The 16,001-nt window shown below is 43.4% G+C and overlaps 3 protein-coding genes across 4 annotated transcripts; 2 read left to right on the top strand and 1 right to left on the bottom strand.

Moving 5' to 3' along the window:
* Positions 1-136: 136 nt before the first annotated feature.
* On the top strand, positions 137-7,227 carry capn10 (calpain 10). Its single transcript, XM_056391073.1, has 13 exons — positions 137-438; positions 829-1,082; positions 1,632-1,763; positions 1,925-2,121; positions 2,294-2,523; positions 2,603-2,744; positions 3,027-3,193; positions 3,297-3,553; positions 3,640-3,842; positions 4,300-4,555; positions 5,293-5,486; positions 5,601-5,646; positions 6,097-7,227. Exons 2-13 carry the CDS (start codon positions 939-941, stop codon positions 6,124-6,126), a joined length of 1,998 nt encoding a protein of 665 aa, XP_056247048.1. The 5' UTR covers positions 137-438; positions 829-938; the 3' UTR covers positions 6,127-7,227.
* A 98-nt stretch (positions 7,228-7,325) lies between these two features.
* On the top strand, positions 7,326-11,349 carry eif4e2 (eukaryotic translation initiation factor 4E family member 2). Of its 2 annotated transcripts, none has more exons than XM_056391077.1 (8): positions 7,326-7,476; positions 8,371-8,482; positions 8,567-8,701; positions 8,878-8,982; positions 9,084-9,236; positions 9,329-9,465; positions 10,029-10,104; positions 10,211-11,349. In XM_056391077.1, the coding sequence occupies exons 1-7, from the start codon at positions 7,457-7,459 to the stop codon at positions 10,075-10,077; spliced, it is 711 nt and encodes a 236-aa protein (XP_056247052.1). In that variant the 5' UTR covers positions 7,326-7,456; the 3' UTR covers positions 10,078-10,104; positions 10,211-11,349. The 2 variants fall into 2 exon arrangements, with proteins under 2 accessions (XP_056247052.1, XP_056247053.1); XM_056391078.1 differs by having other exon boundaries at positions 9,329-9,469.
* LOC130178657 (phospholipid scramblase family member 5) lies at positions 10,583-15,947 on the bottom strand. Its single transcript, XM_056391076.1, has 8 exons — positions 15,642-15,947; positions 14,441-14,789; positions 14,264-14,341; positions 13,932-14,124; positions 12,535-12,646; positions 12,350-12,449; positions 11,895-11,953; positions 10,583-11,592 (listed from the first exon to the last, which is right to left on the bottom strand). The coding sequence occupies exons 2-8, from the start codon at positions 14,778-14,780 to the stop codon at positions 11,566-11,568; spliced, it is 909 nt and encodes a 302-aa protein (XP_056247051.1). The 5' UTR covers positions 14,781-14,789; positions 15,642-15,947; the 3' UTR covers positions 10,583-11,565.
* Positions 15,948-16,001: the final 54 nt, after the last annotated feature.

The following is a 16,001-nucleotide window of genomic DNA, read 5'->3' as shown; positions in this document are numbered from 1 at the left end:
TGTCTGGTTTAAGCCTTAGTGAAGGTGGTATTTATTGCAGGGTTGTTGTATTAGACTGCATTGGTTTTAGGCAGGTTTACCTAATAGAGTGTGTAGTTCCCTGTATCAACAGTAGGTGGCAGGAGTGTTCAGCAGCACAGGAAGGATTCACTTTATGAATGAAGAGCTGGATGTCCAGGCGGAAGTGTTTTCATATTCAACGGGATGATATGTTTGATCTGGTTTGGATATAACTCTTGCTCATGACGAAATCTTTGGCGTTGTGGGATAAAAACCGGTTGTGTTTATACTTCTGAAACCATGAGAAGATGAAGCGATATGGAGATGCTACAGCTGTGCATTACAAGCTAACAGATGCTAACGTCAACCGCTAGCTGCAACTGTTATAAGGAAAACAATGACAGTCACGGGGGGAAAAATGCTTAATAGAGGAGAAAGGTAATAAAACAGAGAGCCACATAATTATTTGCTCTGTAATTAACATTGTATTTTAGTTTTGGGGACAGGTCAAACGTATTGTCTTTATATTTAACTGTAATTCGGTTGTGTGAAGTGGATAAGCATTAAAATGTTTCCCCCCTAAAACACTGTTTTACTTACATATCATCAATGGTGTAACACTATATATCCATTGTTATAGCATTTATCATATCATAAATAACATGCATATAATACAATTGTCCAAATAATCACAAAATAAAAAAGAAAAAAATACCACAGGTAAACAGGTTAAACCTCCACTTTCTGTTGTTGTCTATGATCTTTGCACAGTACCACAAATCTCATGAATATGTAATGTATTTTTTTGTTTGTTTGTTTTGTTTTTAGGTGTAATACAAGTGTAAAATGTACATGGGGTCAGTGAGGATGGTCACTGCTGGCTGAGGTTCACCCACTGACCCAGCAGGTAGCATCCAGGTTGAAAAGACGCAGCAGCCATGAAAGGAGAGGGCAGGGCAGAGTGCGGAGGTGAGGCTCTGTTTGAGGACCTGGACTTCCCCTCTGACGACACGTCCCTATTCTCTGACAGCTCCACGCCCATCGCCAGGCTGCAGGGAAACATTACTTGGCGGCGCCCGCAGGTTAGATCCATTGTCAAGGGGAAATGGGAAATGCCGCAGTGAATGCCTTGTTTGTTTGTCTTTGTTATGGGTTAAACGTTTACATGCTGTTGTTACTATCATGTGAAGCTTTCATCCCTTTTTGGCTTGTGACAGGTAAACTTGTATCACCTGTCAAAGGTTTATTTGTTCAACCACAGAAGGATATCTCTCTTATTATTACCTTATTAGTGCCTACAGGCTCAGAGTTATTGTTCAGTATTTCACAAATCAGATCTATTAAAAAAGAAACAGACAATATTTTTGCCATGTTTTTATTTTTATTTGTCTGTCATGTTGCAACCAACAAAATGATAACATTAAAAAACAATATTGAGAGAGGCCCTGACCTCCATGTTCACAAAAACAAATTGATTGAAATCAACATTCTTTACCCACTTTCAGTTCTGCACCTACTTTTTTTTTCACCCTCCCTCACAACCAAACTCCCAGGGCTATTGCAAGTCTTCTTTAAGTCTTCTTTAAACCTGCATGTCTCAGTCCTCCTTCATTTAAATTCCACACCTCCAGGAGATCTGCCAGTCACCAGTTCTCTTCCCTGACAACATCACCTTGGGTCATGCTAAACAAGGCTTATTAGGAGACTGCTGGTTTCTCTGTGCCTGCACCGTCCTGCTCAAGAACAAACATCTACTGAACAAGGTAGAGCAACAACTGCATTTTAATGGTTTTTTTTCAATGTCTTGTAACTCTTTGTTCAGAATATGGAGAACTGAAAACATAGGCCCAGTTGTTAGAATAACGAATAAGGATGTTTCTATATTCTGTACTGCTGTAGTGACTTAGTCCATGATTCTCTGTAGGTATTGCCCCCAGACCAGCCCCAGTGGGGTGACAGCAGGTACAGGGGCTTCTTCCAGTTTCGTTTCTGGCAGCAGGGACACTGGACAGAGGTGACCATCGATGACTGCCTGCCCTGTATCAATTCCTCTCTCTGCTTCTCATGCTGCCACTCCCCCACTGCCTTTTGGGTAGCTCTATTGGAGAAGGCCTACGCCAAGTAAGTAGCCTGCGGAATTCCCCTGTCTTATCTCTCAGCTTAACCTACCATGAACTTTGACCTAGGGCAAATATTTTCTGTGTTATTTTGGAAAGTTTTACTGACCTTGTCATGCACTCCGTGTTTAGAGAAGTGTGGAAATCCTGTTTATTGTCCCTTCCATCCTCTCTAGGTTTCATGGCTCATATGAGCGACTGTGGGCGGGGCAGGTGTCTGAGGCCCTGGTGGATTTGACCGGTGGCCTAGCAGAACACTGGAGCTTAGGGGACTTGGGGTCAGAGGAGGAGCAGAGACCAGAGCAGGACAGCGACCAGGTCAGGAGGAGAAGGCTGGACCTGAACCTTCTGTACCCTGTGAAGCAGGAGTGTGCGTTGAGCTGCTCCACTCACAGCAGCCCTGGAGGTCAGGAAAATGTTTTCCTTGCAGATAAAAGTGATCTTGGGATCACTTGTCACATAACCTGTTGATCTCTTTGTTCTAGGTGCCAGTGAGCTGGGTCAATACCATGCTCTGACTGTCATGGAGTGGTTGGATGTGAAGACGCTGTCAGGGAGCGAAGTACGGCTGCTCAGGATCAGAAACCCCTGGGGAAGATGCTGCTGGGGAGGGGCCTGGATAGAGAGGTAGGGAGGCATGTCACAGTGAAGATTTGTCTGTTTTACATGTGTGCAACCTCAAAAAGAGTTTTGCTGAATCCATATGTCCACCCTCTGGACTTGAGTACTGAAGTGCTTACCATAATCACATCAGGTCTGCTGTCGTGCTATGCCACATTGTGCCATGTGATGGGACTTCAGACCTCAATCACTGCCATAAATATTACCGATCAGTGTGCAAGTGCGGGGAAGTTCAGACATTGGGATTCAGCCCCGGTCTTCATTCAGTCTTTCTACCCCTCTCTGCAGTGGTGCAGGTTGGAGCTCTGTCGAACCTGTTTGTGCTTCAGATCTACAAGCCAGGGCTGCCGAGGGCGAGTTCTGGTTGGATGAGGCCGAATTCATGTCGCAGTTTGATGATGTCACAGTGGGATACCCCATCAGTGAGGAGGGACACCTAAAGAGCATCTATACTGGTAATTTCCGTATTTTGTTGAAGAGGGTTTTTTTACTTTCAGTCTCTAATTCTGGCCTCCTTGGCAACATCTTTTTCAACCTGAAAACTCTCATCTCTGGCAGGAAGTCTGCTCAAACACAGCCATCAGCTGGCTGGCCGGTGGATAAAAGGGCACTCAGCTGGTGGTAGTCGGAACAGCAGCAGCTACGGTACCAACCCCAAATTTTGGCTGAAAGTGAGTGAGAGAGGAGAGGTTCTGGTGTCCCTGCTGCAGCATAGGAAGTGGAGAAACACAGAGAAATACGCACAAACGCCGCTCGAGGACAACAAGAACACAAAGCACCAGCACTACCAGGCTACTGCTCTACACATGTGGAAGGTTTGTAGTGTCATTCGCATTGGAAACGAGCGATGCAGTGTTTGTTCGTGGCTTTGCCTCAGTTGAGAGCAATTTTCTGTCACCAGGTGGAGAAGAAGCGTTTTAATCTGAGCCGGATGTTGAACAAACCTCCATGTGCTTCTACCCACTGCCACGCCTACGAGAGAGAGGTGGTCCTCCACGGGCAGCTGGAGCCCGGATACTACCTGCTGATCCCCAGCACCTACCAGCCAGACGCTGAGGTCCGCTTTCTCATCAGGGTCTTTTCCTCCTCTTCCATATCCCTTAGGTAACGACCAGTTAATGGGAAAAGAAAGTAAATTCCATCCATGCTGTGTTTCTTTTTTATTTCAAATGTTGAACTTTATAGTTTCAAAATGTTCAGGTACATTCATGTGCTTTAATTTTACTTCCTGCATAGCCCACCGTGTCTATTGAGAAAAAAAACCCAACTAACTAATTATGATCTCAGATTAATAAACTGTAGGCCTAGACATAAAGTATCAGAACAGAGTGTACAGATAGTAGATATATAGTGACACCTGCTGGTCAAATTGAAAAAAGAATCATATAGTAAATTAAACTTTTTTTTTTAATCCTTTTAAACAGCAGGAAGGAGACTTTAAGCCATTAACTTAAACATTTTACAGAATATGTTTTTTCTTAGTGTCGCATTTCATCATTTAAAGTGCTTATTTGTAATGATTGAATTATTCATGACCTAATAATGTCTGTGTTCTTCTCAGTGCCCTGAAAAGCCCAGCACCTTTACTGCCATTAACAACAGATGGGGAGTGGGAGACCAGTTACTTCCGGGGCTCGTGGGTGGAGGGAAGGACGGCCGGAGGAAGCAGGAACTTCCTGTCTCACTGGCAGAACCCCCGCTTCCCTTTTACAGTGTGTGACCACCCAGCGGTGACATCAGGAGTTAATGTCAGGATAACCCTGCAGCAGAACCGCCCTGACACTGATCTGCACCCTGTTGGCTTTCACATTTACAAGGTTAGTCACATATTAAGGGAGAATACCAGTGTCATTTAGAGGCGTTAGATGGACATCTACTTCTGTGTACGTTACCCCAGTCATTCTGCTGTGAATTCTGTTCACATCTTTGAAATGTTAGTCTTTTGGACAGTAACACCTACTTTAAGGAGTCTGTGTTTGCGTGAATGTCGATATTGGAAAGGATGTCACATCTAACTTAGATGCTTCATATAAAAAAACATAAATCGAACAATTGTGTTCCCTAGGAAAGATTTTTTGATAAGTTATTTACAGTTATTTGCTGTGGTCCAAAGCACTGGTATATAATAACTTGTATGTAACAAAATAAACACAAGAAAACTTCTTCTTTTGGTAGAAAGAATTCAAGTAGTTTTCATGTCTCTGAAGGTGTCACTGAAGGAGGAAACCAGTTATCCACCAATTATCAATGACATTTTGAAAACACCAGTGTAAATTCACTGGTGTTACCTCAGTCAATTTTCTCCAATAGTCCTAAACACAACTTAATAGACAAAACAGATTGAACACAATAAGAATGCCAGAGTGTATGTATATATATATATTTACTTTGACTTTGATGAGCTTAAGTAAATGACAATACAACTGTCACCAACTTATAAAATATTTATAAATCCTTATTACACTGTATGAAATGATAATTTAGTTAATGATGAATGTAAAGTTCTTTTATAAGTCTATCCAAGTATCTGAGTTTGACGATGTACTGTATCCAGGTCCCAGAAGGAGCATCTGCGCAGACGATCCCCAGGGACGAGGATCCTGTGGCCAGTTGCGTCCCCCACTGTTACATGCAGGATGTCAGTCTGGCCTGTAGTCTTCCTCCTGGAGCTTACACCATATTACCGTCCACTTACGAACCTGACTGCTCAGCAAACTTCACCCTCAGCCTGGCTCGCAGAATACACAGGTTAGCCCTATTCCTGTCTTAACGTTCTGGTCACAATGTTATTACACAGGTAATAGCAGCAGCTTCAGGTTACATCACTGTCAGAAGTAATAGTTGAATGTTTGTCTCTTTCAGGAAGGTGGTGAAAAGTCAGGAGAGGCTGGGGAGAGCCATTCAGGAGGTTTGTATGTTATTTGTAACTGATTTATTGCTTAAATCATATGTGAAGCATATAAAAAACATTTGCTGTTTCCAGCTCCTCAGTTATCAAGATTTTAGATTGCTGACAAAACAAACAGTTTGAGGGCGTGACCTTGGGCTCTGGGGAGTCATGATTGAGTTTTTCTTTTTCTATTTTCTGAGTAAATAAAAGAAACATCTAAATGGAAAATATTTGTTATTTGCAGCCGTTGTATTGTTACATTGAGAAACTCTACTGTCACCTCTGCTCACACTGTGTTTTAACTCCAGTAAAGCTCAACAAATGCAAATCTTGCACCAGGGGCAATTCAGTGCAACAAATTGGGTGTATGCATAGCTTACATACATATTTTAAAGTCTGTGATTGTGGTCAGAAGATGGCAGCACTGAATAATCGCTCTGTCTTGCTTTGTCTTTCTCTGGGCGGCAGGTCTCTCACATCTCTGTGATGCAAAGCTAGTTCTCTGGGACTGTTGCTGCTCCACTGACGTCGACTCACCTCCCTGTGCCTCTTGGCCCACGATGAAAGAACCAGCTCTCCCATACACCCTCACCGTACAGGCTGTGTATGTGTGTGTGTGTGTGTGTGTGTGTGTGCATGTATGTGTACCATGAGTGGCTGAGAAGGCAGGCAGATAGAGAGATTTAGTGGGAATGTGTGTGTCGGGAATCCTAGAAAGCCCTTTATCCTGAACCACTGAGGCTCAGGGCTGATGGGCAGCAACACACTCATGGGCGATTAGGACATCAGAGGTTGTCGGTGGGCTGGGCTGCTAATGAAGTATGACGGGACTGGCTGGTGTAAACAAACAGCAGCCATTGAAGAGGGCCGCCACTGCTCTTGCTCATTCACTCACTGGTGCGCCTGCCGGCCCGGAACAAAGGGCCCTCTCATGAAGGTCCTCACAGAGGCATAGGGGGCAAGGGGTGAGGGGATGGTCTCCACCAGCAGAGCCAACCAAACCACACCACACCATACCATGCCATACCATACCAGAGCTTTTCTCCCATCCCTCACCCCCAGACAATCTGCTCCTTAGCTAGCTTGAATTGTTCGTCTCTGGACACAGACACAGGGTTTTCTCAATCCTTCATCCCCTAAACCCGCTCACCATCCTGACTAACCCTAAAGTCAGGCTGAACCTAAAGAGGTCCTCAAAGTTCCTGACTCTATCCTCAACCCCATCACCCCCCACCTCCCTTTTTGTCCCCCTAGACTCGGTCCAGAGCCCTGCTTGGACCTGAACACAACCACCGTTTGAAGGACCGCAAGAACAGATGACAAGCGGACGGATGGAGGGGATGAAACGAGGGGATGCGGCACATCAGAGGAAGCCGGTTCATGTGAAGAAGCCGCCAGCCCTTTTTGTGTTGAGGCTGCTGTATGTGTGGTGCTGTGGCTGCCTGCTCATACCCATGTCTGTGTGTGCAGAAGTCAAAGGGTTTCTGATTATTCACTGGAGCCACAGTTAACAGACTTTTAAAAAAGATTACTGATTAGAGTGGTACTGGTTTGGGAATCAGCTGTATGAGATGTGTTGAATAAAATGTTAAAACATTACTTGGTGCTATTGTGTGTCATATTTTTTTTTATGTGATTTTGGCTTTACACATGTGTGACTTTCTATCATGCAAAGAGAAAGCTGAGACACCCTGAACTCTCCACGCTCATCACCACGACAAGCAGCACATGGCGTGCGCGTACACTTCGCGTCCACAGTGCGCGCCACCGTTCCTGCGGAATTCAGGAGGCTGTGGTCGGACCCCGAGAGACTCTCACCTAGAAAATAATGAACAACAAATTTGACGCGTGAGTAGTGAAAAGTTTCTGTGGAGTATCTACCAGAGAGTGGGCTCCCTGTCGCGACTGCACAGCCACTGGGGAGCTTTAACGTTAATGAGAAGCTGTCGCGTTGCGTGTAAAAAGAGAGGTGTGTCAGATTCATTGCATGGTCCTGCATGCTCTGTAGTGCTTATAAACCCAAACGAGAGCGAGGTCCGCATAGACGTGTGCATTTAAAACAAATGGGAGCAACAACAGGGAGTAAATTGTGTTCTGTAATAGGAAATGTGCCGTGTTGCTAGGTGTAGCTTAGCTTGCCGGAAGGCGCCCAGGCCCTGAATCCTCGGTGTGGTGGTTGTTTAGAGGCGGGGGAAGGTGCGTGAGAGCTCGGCTCAAGCTAGACTCCCGTGGCCCTGAAGCACGGGAAAGACACGTACAGCGTGTTGAGGCGATTCATGGTCAGTGTAGTTTAGGGGAGGTGTGTACATGTGCAATATAAACTGTCTACATCTTTGCAGTTCACAAGGAGAAAGTACACTCACCAATTTGTTGCATGTAGCTGAAACTGTTGCAGTAAAATGCAGCAGCCCTGCAATAAATCATGTCTTTAAGAAGGCAGTGACGCTCAGTTTTAGCTGTAAGTGTTTCTATTATTTTGTGTACCCCATTTCACGTCACTGTACACCAAATATTAGAAATACACGTCACTATGACACAGTACAGTTCAACAGCACAAACTGCAGTCTCTAAGATTATCATAAAATTGTCTAATCACATGTAATCCATTGCAGGACTTTTATATTAGACTGTAATACTTTAAGCAAAGTGGTCCTAATAAATTGGCAACACCCCTTCATGTAAACTAGTCAATGCATGTCACAGACGTTTTTATTTTGCTGCTTTTGTTTCCATCATATCCAGTCTGAAAGATGATGACAGTGGAGACCACGACCAGGACCAAGGCTCACCGAAAGACAGTGAGAAGGAGAAAACTGAAGACGAGGACAAGGAACAGAACACTTCCAAGAAAAAGGTGAGTCTGTTAAAGAATGACTCATATGCGTTTGATGCCTCTGAAGTTAATTGTTTGGCTTAGTCATGTTTTCCTTGTCTGCAGATGGTTGTGCCAGGGGCAGGAGAGCACCCTCTTCAATACAACTACACCTTCTGGTACTCCAGACGCACCCCGGGGAGACCAGCCAGCACACAGAGCTATGAACAGAACATCAAACAGATTGGCAGCTTCGCCTCGGTATGTGCCTCCTCATGACAACTTTAGAGAGAGCGTACAGACAGTAGATAGTGAGGGGACCCTCTTTTGCTTTTGTTTATCACCATAGCCAGACGCAGCCCTAACCATTAAATGCAAGCTTATGCTGACTCATTCTCCCACCATTATTGACATAACCATTTCTTCTCCTTTCTTAGGTGGAGCAGTTCTGGCGTTTCTATAGTCACATGATCCGGCCAGGCGATCTTACAGGCCATAGTGACTTTCACCTCTTCAAAGAGGGTATTAAACCCATGTGGGAGGTGAGTACACATTTGCTGATATCTTGGACTTGTTTAGTTATTGTGCACTAAAGAATGTTTTATAAAGGTTCATACTCAACCCCTGCATGTCTTGTGTTTAGGATGATGCCAATAAGATGGGTGGGAAGTGGATCATCCGTCTGAGGAAAGGCCTAGCATCTCGGTGTTGGGAGAACCTGATCCTGGCCATGCTGGGGGAGCAGTTCATGGTGGGAGAGGAGATCTGTGGGGCTGTGGTGTCAGTACGCTTCCAGGTAAACCCACCAACAGACACCTGTTGCATGTAATCCTGCACTGCCTACTGTAATGTACTCAGACATGCCTTCTGATGCTTTTTTTCCCCCAGGAGGACATAATTTCCATCTGGAACAAGACAGCTAGTGACCAGGCGACCACTGCTCGCATCAGAGACACCCTGCGCAGAGTCCTCAACCTGCCTCCCAACACCATCATGGAGTACAAGACACACACAGACAGCATTAAGTATGTATGTCTCCACCCTTTTTATTATTTTTCTTCTCTCCAACCCTCTCTCTCACACATAAATGTTTGCATGCTCACAAACTTAACATTTCCTCTCTTTAACTGTAGTGCGTCAGTGTTGTTTCAGAGCTGAATTCTATAAAACATTTTGATGTGATTTTGAATGAACGATTAATCAATATAGTTTTTTTATCAAGCAAAACTGCTACTTCTCTCTGTTTTATATCATTTTAAACTGAATATCTTTGGGCTTTAGGAAATCATGATGAGCATTTTTCTCTTTCTTGTGACATTTACATTAAAAAGTATTACAGTATTAGACATTACTCTCTTTGGGAATGATAATGTATTAAATGCTTTATCTCAACATTCACAGCTATTTTTCATTGTCAGTTGTTGGTCTAATGTAAAAAGTAAATTAGAACCATGTATGCAACTCCCTGTTCCATGTGCTTTTGCAGTAAATTGATGCACCTGTTACTCCACCATTGAAAAGGCACAAATATATAAACACTTTGTTTGCTGTATTACGAATGATGATGTACTGCATTTACATTTCGCAGAGCCTGGGAAGACTTCCATGGTCTGGTGAATGCTAGTGGCGGACGTTAGCCCCTCACACAGAAAACCTCTGCAAGGGTAAGACCTGTTGCTACATTAATTTAGAGCAAAAGAAATAGTTTTTCTCTGACGTACTTTGTTTCATTATGATATGATGATGTTTGTCTCTGTTTGCCGTGTGTAGGTGTGTGTATTTGTGATGTGTTGAGGGATGACGAGTCCAGGGAAGGATACCTCTGCGTGAGTTGGCACTGTGTGATCTGAAGACAGAGTAAAAGTCAGGGACAGAGGCAAGAAGACCATTCCTTCTGTGTGTCAAATTGGAAATGAACAGAAAAGCCTTTCAACGGGACACTGAACCAAGTTGAAGAGAGAAATGTGCGTTATTTTTAATCAACCAGAGGAGAGCAAAGCCTCCCTTTTTATGTTTTGTAATGCAAGTTGTAACATCTGTTAACTTGCCACGAGAGAGGGGGGGGCATGTGACTGGTGTTTGGTCATTAGCTGTTAACAAAGTGTACTTGACAAAATTCAAGAAAACCAACAACAAAGCCAATCTGTTATAATGCGAGATCTGATTTTATTGCTTAACATAACATCACACTTCCTGCTGTCAAAATAAATCTGTGTTAATCTGTTTTATTGGGACTCAAACAGGGTTGCTGGTAGATGTTATTTTATTACAGTGCTGTATTTTATCTACAATTCCTCTGGTCATTTCGAACTAGAATGATTACTATTATTGTGTACGATATATTTGTAAATACAGTCCACTTCAAAGATCACTTAATTGAATCAGCGATGGTTCTCCGTCTTTGACCTGGAAGTTGAATCCCAAAGGATGAGGACCATCCTGTGTTGAGCAGAAGGTTGTATAGCCGGCATCTTAAAAATGGACTGCCAAGCTGCCTAGATCACTGTGCCTGGCCTCGAGCCCGACCCAGGTTTCCCTTATGTCTTTTTTTGTCTTTACCCCGCCTTTAAATAATCCAAGGGTCGGGCTCTGCTTTAATGTCCTCAGCAAAGGTGTATAGGGGTCCTGGAACACTGGCCTTCACTCCTTTTCCATTTTGTAGTAAAAGAAATGAAACTAGGCCCAGGTCCAGGGTCTGTGACAGTTTTTATTAATTCCTCGGGAGCATTTTTTGGAACCATGTTAAGAAAGCGCCTATAGTTTGTTGAAAAACTGTAATGCTGGCAATGTTTGGTAGTGTGATGATGGGTGCAGGTGTCTGCGTGTGTGTCAAAAGTGAAGAAACACTGTTGGATGTACACCTGATGGATTATATAGCAATAAATGTCAAATATGCATCTGCTGCTAAAGCCGGTTCAGTGTCACTTTCTTTCATAAATGGATGTTGAAACTGAGTAGAGGTTCGTTTAGAAAGGTTCGGCTACACCTTTCAATGCCACAGGAGCCTTGGTGCACATGCTGTAGTGTCTTTGTACCATGAAAATCTGTGACCTGGCTGGTGTGCCTCACTAGCCCTTGTCCACTTATTGTGAGTCTGTTACGAATGATTGGTCGTGTTTCACTGATCAGCTCATCTCAAAGAACATGTGATTCTGTGGAGAAATAATTAAAACAGGTGAGCTCACCAGTGAGGGGATTTAATTATGACTGAAATCTAACTAAGTACATTTAATGAAGCACTATACTAAAGTACACATTTAAGTATTTCAATTTAATGCCACTTAATACTTCTAATCAAATTTTATACATAATATCTTAATATGGTGCAATGAATACAATTATAATGCATTACAGATTAAACTATACCCAACTGTATATAAATAGGTCAGTTCCACTAAGATCAACTACAACAGTAAAAGGGCAATAGAATGACAAAAGTATTTCATATGCTTACCAACAAGAAGGTGGCTGCCAACAGCAGCATCTTAATGTGTGATTCCACACTCAGTGGCACTGGAAGAGTGAAACAGATTTAGGAATGGCATCATTATGAATTTGAAATGCGACTGGGGTATAAAAGGCTGTTAGTACCTCAAAAGGCCACATTGATAAAATGAAAAACATGTTACGACACCGTTAACCAAACAGTGCTTTTTTCAGCAAGCAAAACAAAATGTGAAGTGCAAGATAGTTTTTACAATCTGAAGAAGGCTGTCATGCTCTAGAGTTTACTTTTTGTGTTGCTAAGAAACTAGAGAGAGAGATTTGTGAAAAGAAACATATAAGTCGAGTTCTTGATGATGCTATTTCAGTAAAACTTGTTTTGCTTTGGCTTCCAAAGGTGCACATGACAGAAAGAAATTGGCAACCACTCCATAAGAAATTAGGAATAAAATCTCTGGAACTCACCCTCCAACCCAAAATACTCATGATCCATGTTATGCTCGTCACTGAAGCCAGGCCATTTCTTCCATATTGTGCCAATTTTCTCACCAATGTTTGAGACAATCTGGTTTATGATTAAAAGCCAAAAATAGTGAATGTGATACACTTGTAGAAACATATTTTATTTTTGGTTGCTTAAATGTTACTACCTGAAATTGCTGGTTGGAGAAACAGCGGCACGGACAGCAGGAGCCCTGGATTCTGATGGCGTTTGCTCCTTCTGAATCACATACTTCCAGAAGAGGGGTGAACATGCTCCACCTTGCAACACAGTCAGCACAACAACTTAACGCACTTACGCTTACATGATCGTGCAATAAGCAACCTGGCAGATGCACTGGCCAGTACTTCACTCAGTGGCGCAGCCCAGCCTTGATGCTTGGTTGATCACATTTTCAGCTGTCATGATTCTGCAGCACCAAAACCATTGTTCGCTTGGTGTCGGAAGGGTTCAAATTGGGGCATGCTTTATTCTAGCACAACTGAGGGAATATTTATACCAAGTAGACCTCTGGTCACTGAAACCTCTGCCAGGTCAGTAATTAGACAAAACCTCATCGAGTGTTGCTTCTGGAAAACTCTAAATTCGACACACAAAGGCACCCCAGCTAACCCTGGAGTCAAACTCAGGCCAGATGAAGAAGGAAGCATTTTGGTTTGGCTACAGCAGACAGGGTGCTGCCATTGCTCCCATTAGCCAACATTCCCATTAAGGAGGATGCTGCATTCCTTCCTTTCCCAGTCCAGTGCAGTTCTGTTGGTGTGTCTCCGTGCAGACAGCTGTTTTGTGCATTAACTCCCCCAGGTTTAGACTACACCCCGGCTGTGTGGAACAGTAAAAGCTCTCAATGCTATTTACGGACAGGCCTGGGCATCTACGGTGGCTCAGGGTGGCCAGAGGCTAGGAGCGACATGGAAAAAGGCTCACATGACAAACTGTTCAGTATGAGAATGTACAGTATTACGGTGTCTGGTACAATAGTCTGGTAGCGGGAGGTCAAAGGGTTAAAGGGTTCATTCATCGAAATGACAAAAAATCAGCAGCAACATGTCTGTCCATGAGTCCTTTAGAGCATGCTGACTGTAACTAGCAAAGTGAATTTCTTTCAATGCTGTGAGCACCTCAAACAAAATCCATTTACCACTGCTGTATTAATACTGCATTACCTCAGTAAAAGTACAGAAGCATTAGCAGGAAAATGCACTTCAAGTTTCAAAAATGAAAGTACTCATTATGTAGGATGATGATGCTATTTTTTTTTTATATTACTGAAATATTATTTGTGATTCATTAATGTGTTAGAAGCTTTAATGTTAGGTGAGTTTAATATTTCATTTTTTGACAATGCGCCATATTTTAGAAGCTGATCATGGATGTAATATGTAAACTGTAACAGCAAAAAATACAATATTTCCCTCTGAAATGTAGTGGAGCAGAAGTATGAAGTAGCAGAAAATAGAAATACTCAATTAAGTGCAGACCCTTCCAAACTGTTCTAATGCACTTTCCACCAAGAACAATATGAGCAGATTCAGATTCTCCTACCTCTGGCATACAGTGCCAATGAGATGTTTTTGAGGTGTGTAGACTCTCATCTCCATCAGGCAGCAGCTGAGGCAGCAGGCATCCACCCTAAGGGGCCTTTCAAAATAAAAGACCTGGTGGCCCTGACAGTCGAAGCCCTTGAAAGAACAGGCCCGAGCTGGACCACAACACTGGAGACACACACACGAGCTCTCTGACAGGAGGAAGACATAAAGGAGAGACAGAGAATACACAGAAAACCATCATTATTCCCTCTCCCTTGATACAAAATGCAGACGAGATGAATGTTCTCAGTTAAAACACATGTACTGTAGCTGAACATGCACCAGTACCTTCCACAGCCACAAATAACTGCGACCTGCTGCCTCCTGTGGTGATGCTGTAGATCTTCCTGGGAACACACTGTGGACCTGCAATGATGAAGCATTGTTCTCTTCAGGTAGAGAAATCTCTGCACAGTAATCCTCTTCTACACACAGACACAGAGAACTGGACATATTTGTTCTTACCTTGCAACTCTGGCCGAGCATCAATATGAATCTCACTGACTGTTTCCAGTGTGGACATAAAGTCTGATCTCGCTGCACCTCCGAAGTTCTGCCCCTCCGTCCCTGGCCTGCTCACTTTCTCTGGTGGCTGCATGAAGCCGTTCTCCATCTTCTCCTGACTTGAAAGCTGCTTATCAGATCCCCAGCCAGGAGGCGTTCGCTGAGGTTTGGGTCCAGGTGAGTGAGTCTGGCACTCACATGAAGGCTCACAGCGGTTCTGGAAAGCTCTTAAGATCATCTGGATGTGCTTTTCTCGTTCCAGACGACCAAATGGAAGAGGCTGGTTGGTCACTGCTGACATGGTGTAAAACTGAAAATATAGGCGGATGAAGCAATTTCATAAGAACCTTCAATTACAGAATTTTCAACATCTAATCTTGTTTTTTGGGAACTGTTGGACTAAATCAGTTGGTTCCCAAATTTTTTTTTTGTGTGTGACCCTTAAACACAAAGCATTACGAGTTGCGATCAGTTCAGTCGAAGGGGGATTTTCTTCTCTGAGACTGTTTCATTTGAATAATTTTTAGGTGCCTGAAGATGTAAAACTACACCGCTGGACTTAAAGGTTCATTGTTTACCTTGGAAATTGTAGATTGACCAAAAAATACGGATCAAAACGTCGACTGAAAGTATATCAACAGAGAAAAAAGTCAGGAAGATCTGCATAACTTTATTTTGGAAATCCCAACCACTGGTTTAAACGTACAAACAGCTTAGAAGTCCTTAGAATACAAACTTTCTTTTTAATATGAAATGAAGTCAACGAGTTAATTCTCAAAGTTATGTGCAAAAGTTTAAGGAAAACAGCTTTTCTCCTACCACTCTGTCTCAGGCAGTTCCCTGGCGGCAATATAAACATCCTCCTGTCGAAAACAAAGTGATTTCTCCATAGCAGCCAGCCTGAGCTTCTTATTTATTCACATCACACACTCACAGTCCTGCCGGACGGTTTGGTCTCATTCTGCAGCTGCAGAACAACAACACTGTATATTCCTCCATAACACCAAGATGAAGCCTTCTGTCAAGCGCACATACAGTGACTGCTAAAAGAAAACCACAAATTGCTAACGTTTCCTTATAGCATTCTTTCCTAGTTATATATGAGCTAATAGATACACAAAGATAGAAAATAGCACACAAGAATTAAAAGTCTTTTGCTTACCAGAGACCAGGCAAATGCTCATGAGTCCTCAGGATCAGGAGGGGTTAAGCGCCAACCTCCTTAGCACCTCTGTGTGTTTGTGTCAATATTCATGTAGTAATGTTTGTGAGTGTGTGTGTGTCTGGAGCTCTAACTTCCACTCTCGTCCCCCACTGTCTGTCTTATCCCCCGACTCTGTTTCCATCCCAACTAGCCGGATCTGCCTTTTGTTGGGCTAGAAAGGCACCACTCAGCCATGTAATTGAAATCCTGCTTCCAGAGGTGGGGGGCTGCACAGTGGGTCTGTGTTTCTGGGATAGCCTGGGGAGGGGGGGCCGGGTGTCAGTGCTCTCAAAATGTGCCTTGAAAAAAGGCGTCAAA

Source organism: Seriola aureovittata, chromosome 12, assembly GCF_021018895.1.
Source record: "Seriola aureovittata isolate HTS-2021-v1 ecotype China chromosome 12, ASM2101889v1, whole genome shotgun sequence".
Taxonomy (NCBI): domain Eukaryota; kingdom Metazoa; phylum Chordata; class Actinopteri; order Carangiformes; family Carangidae; genus Seriola; species Seriola aureovittata.
Note: the sequence above shows the minus strand (reverse complement) of the source record. Positions and strands in the feature narration are given on the sequence as shown.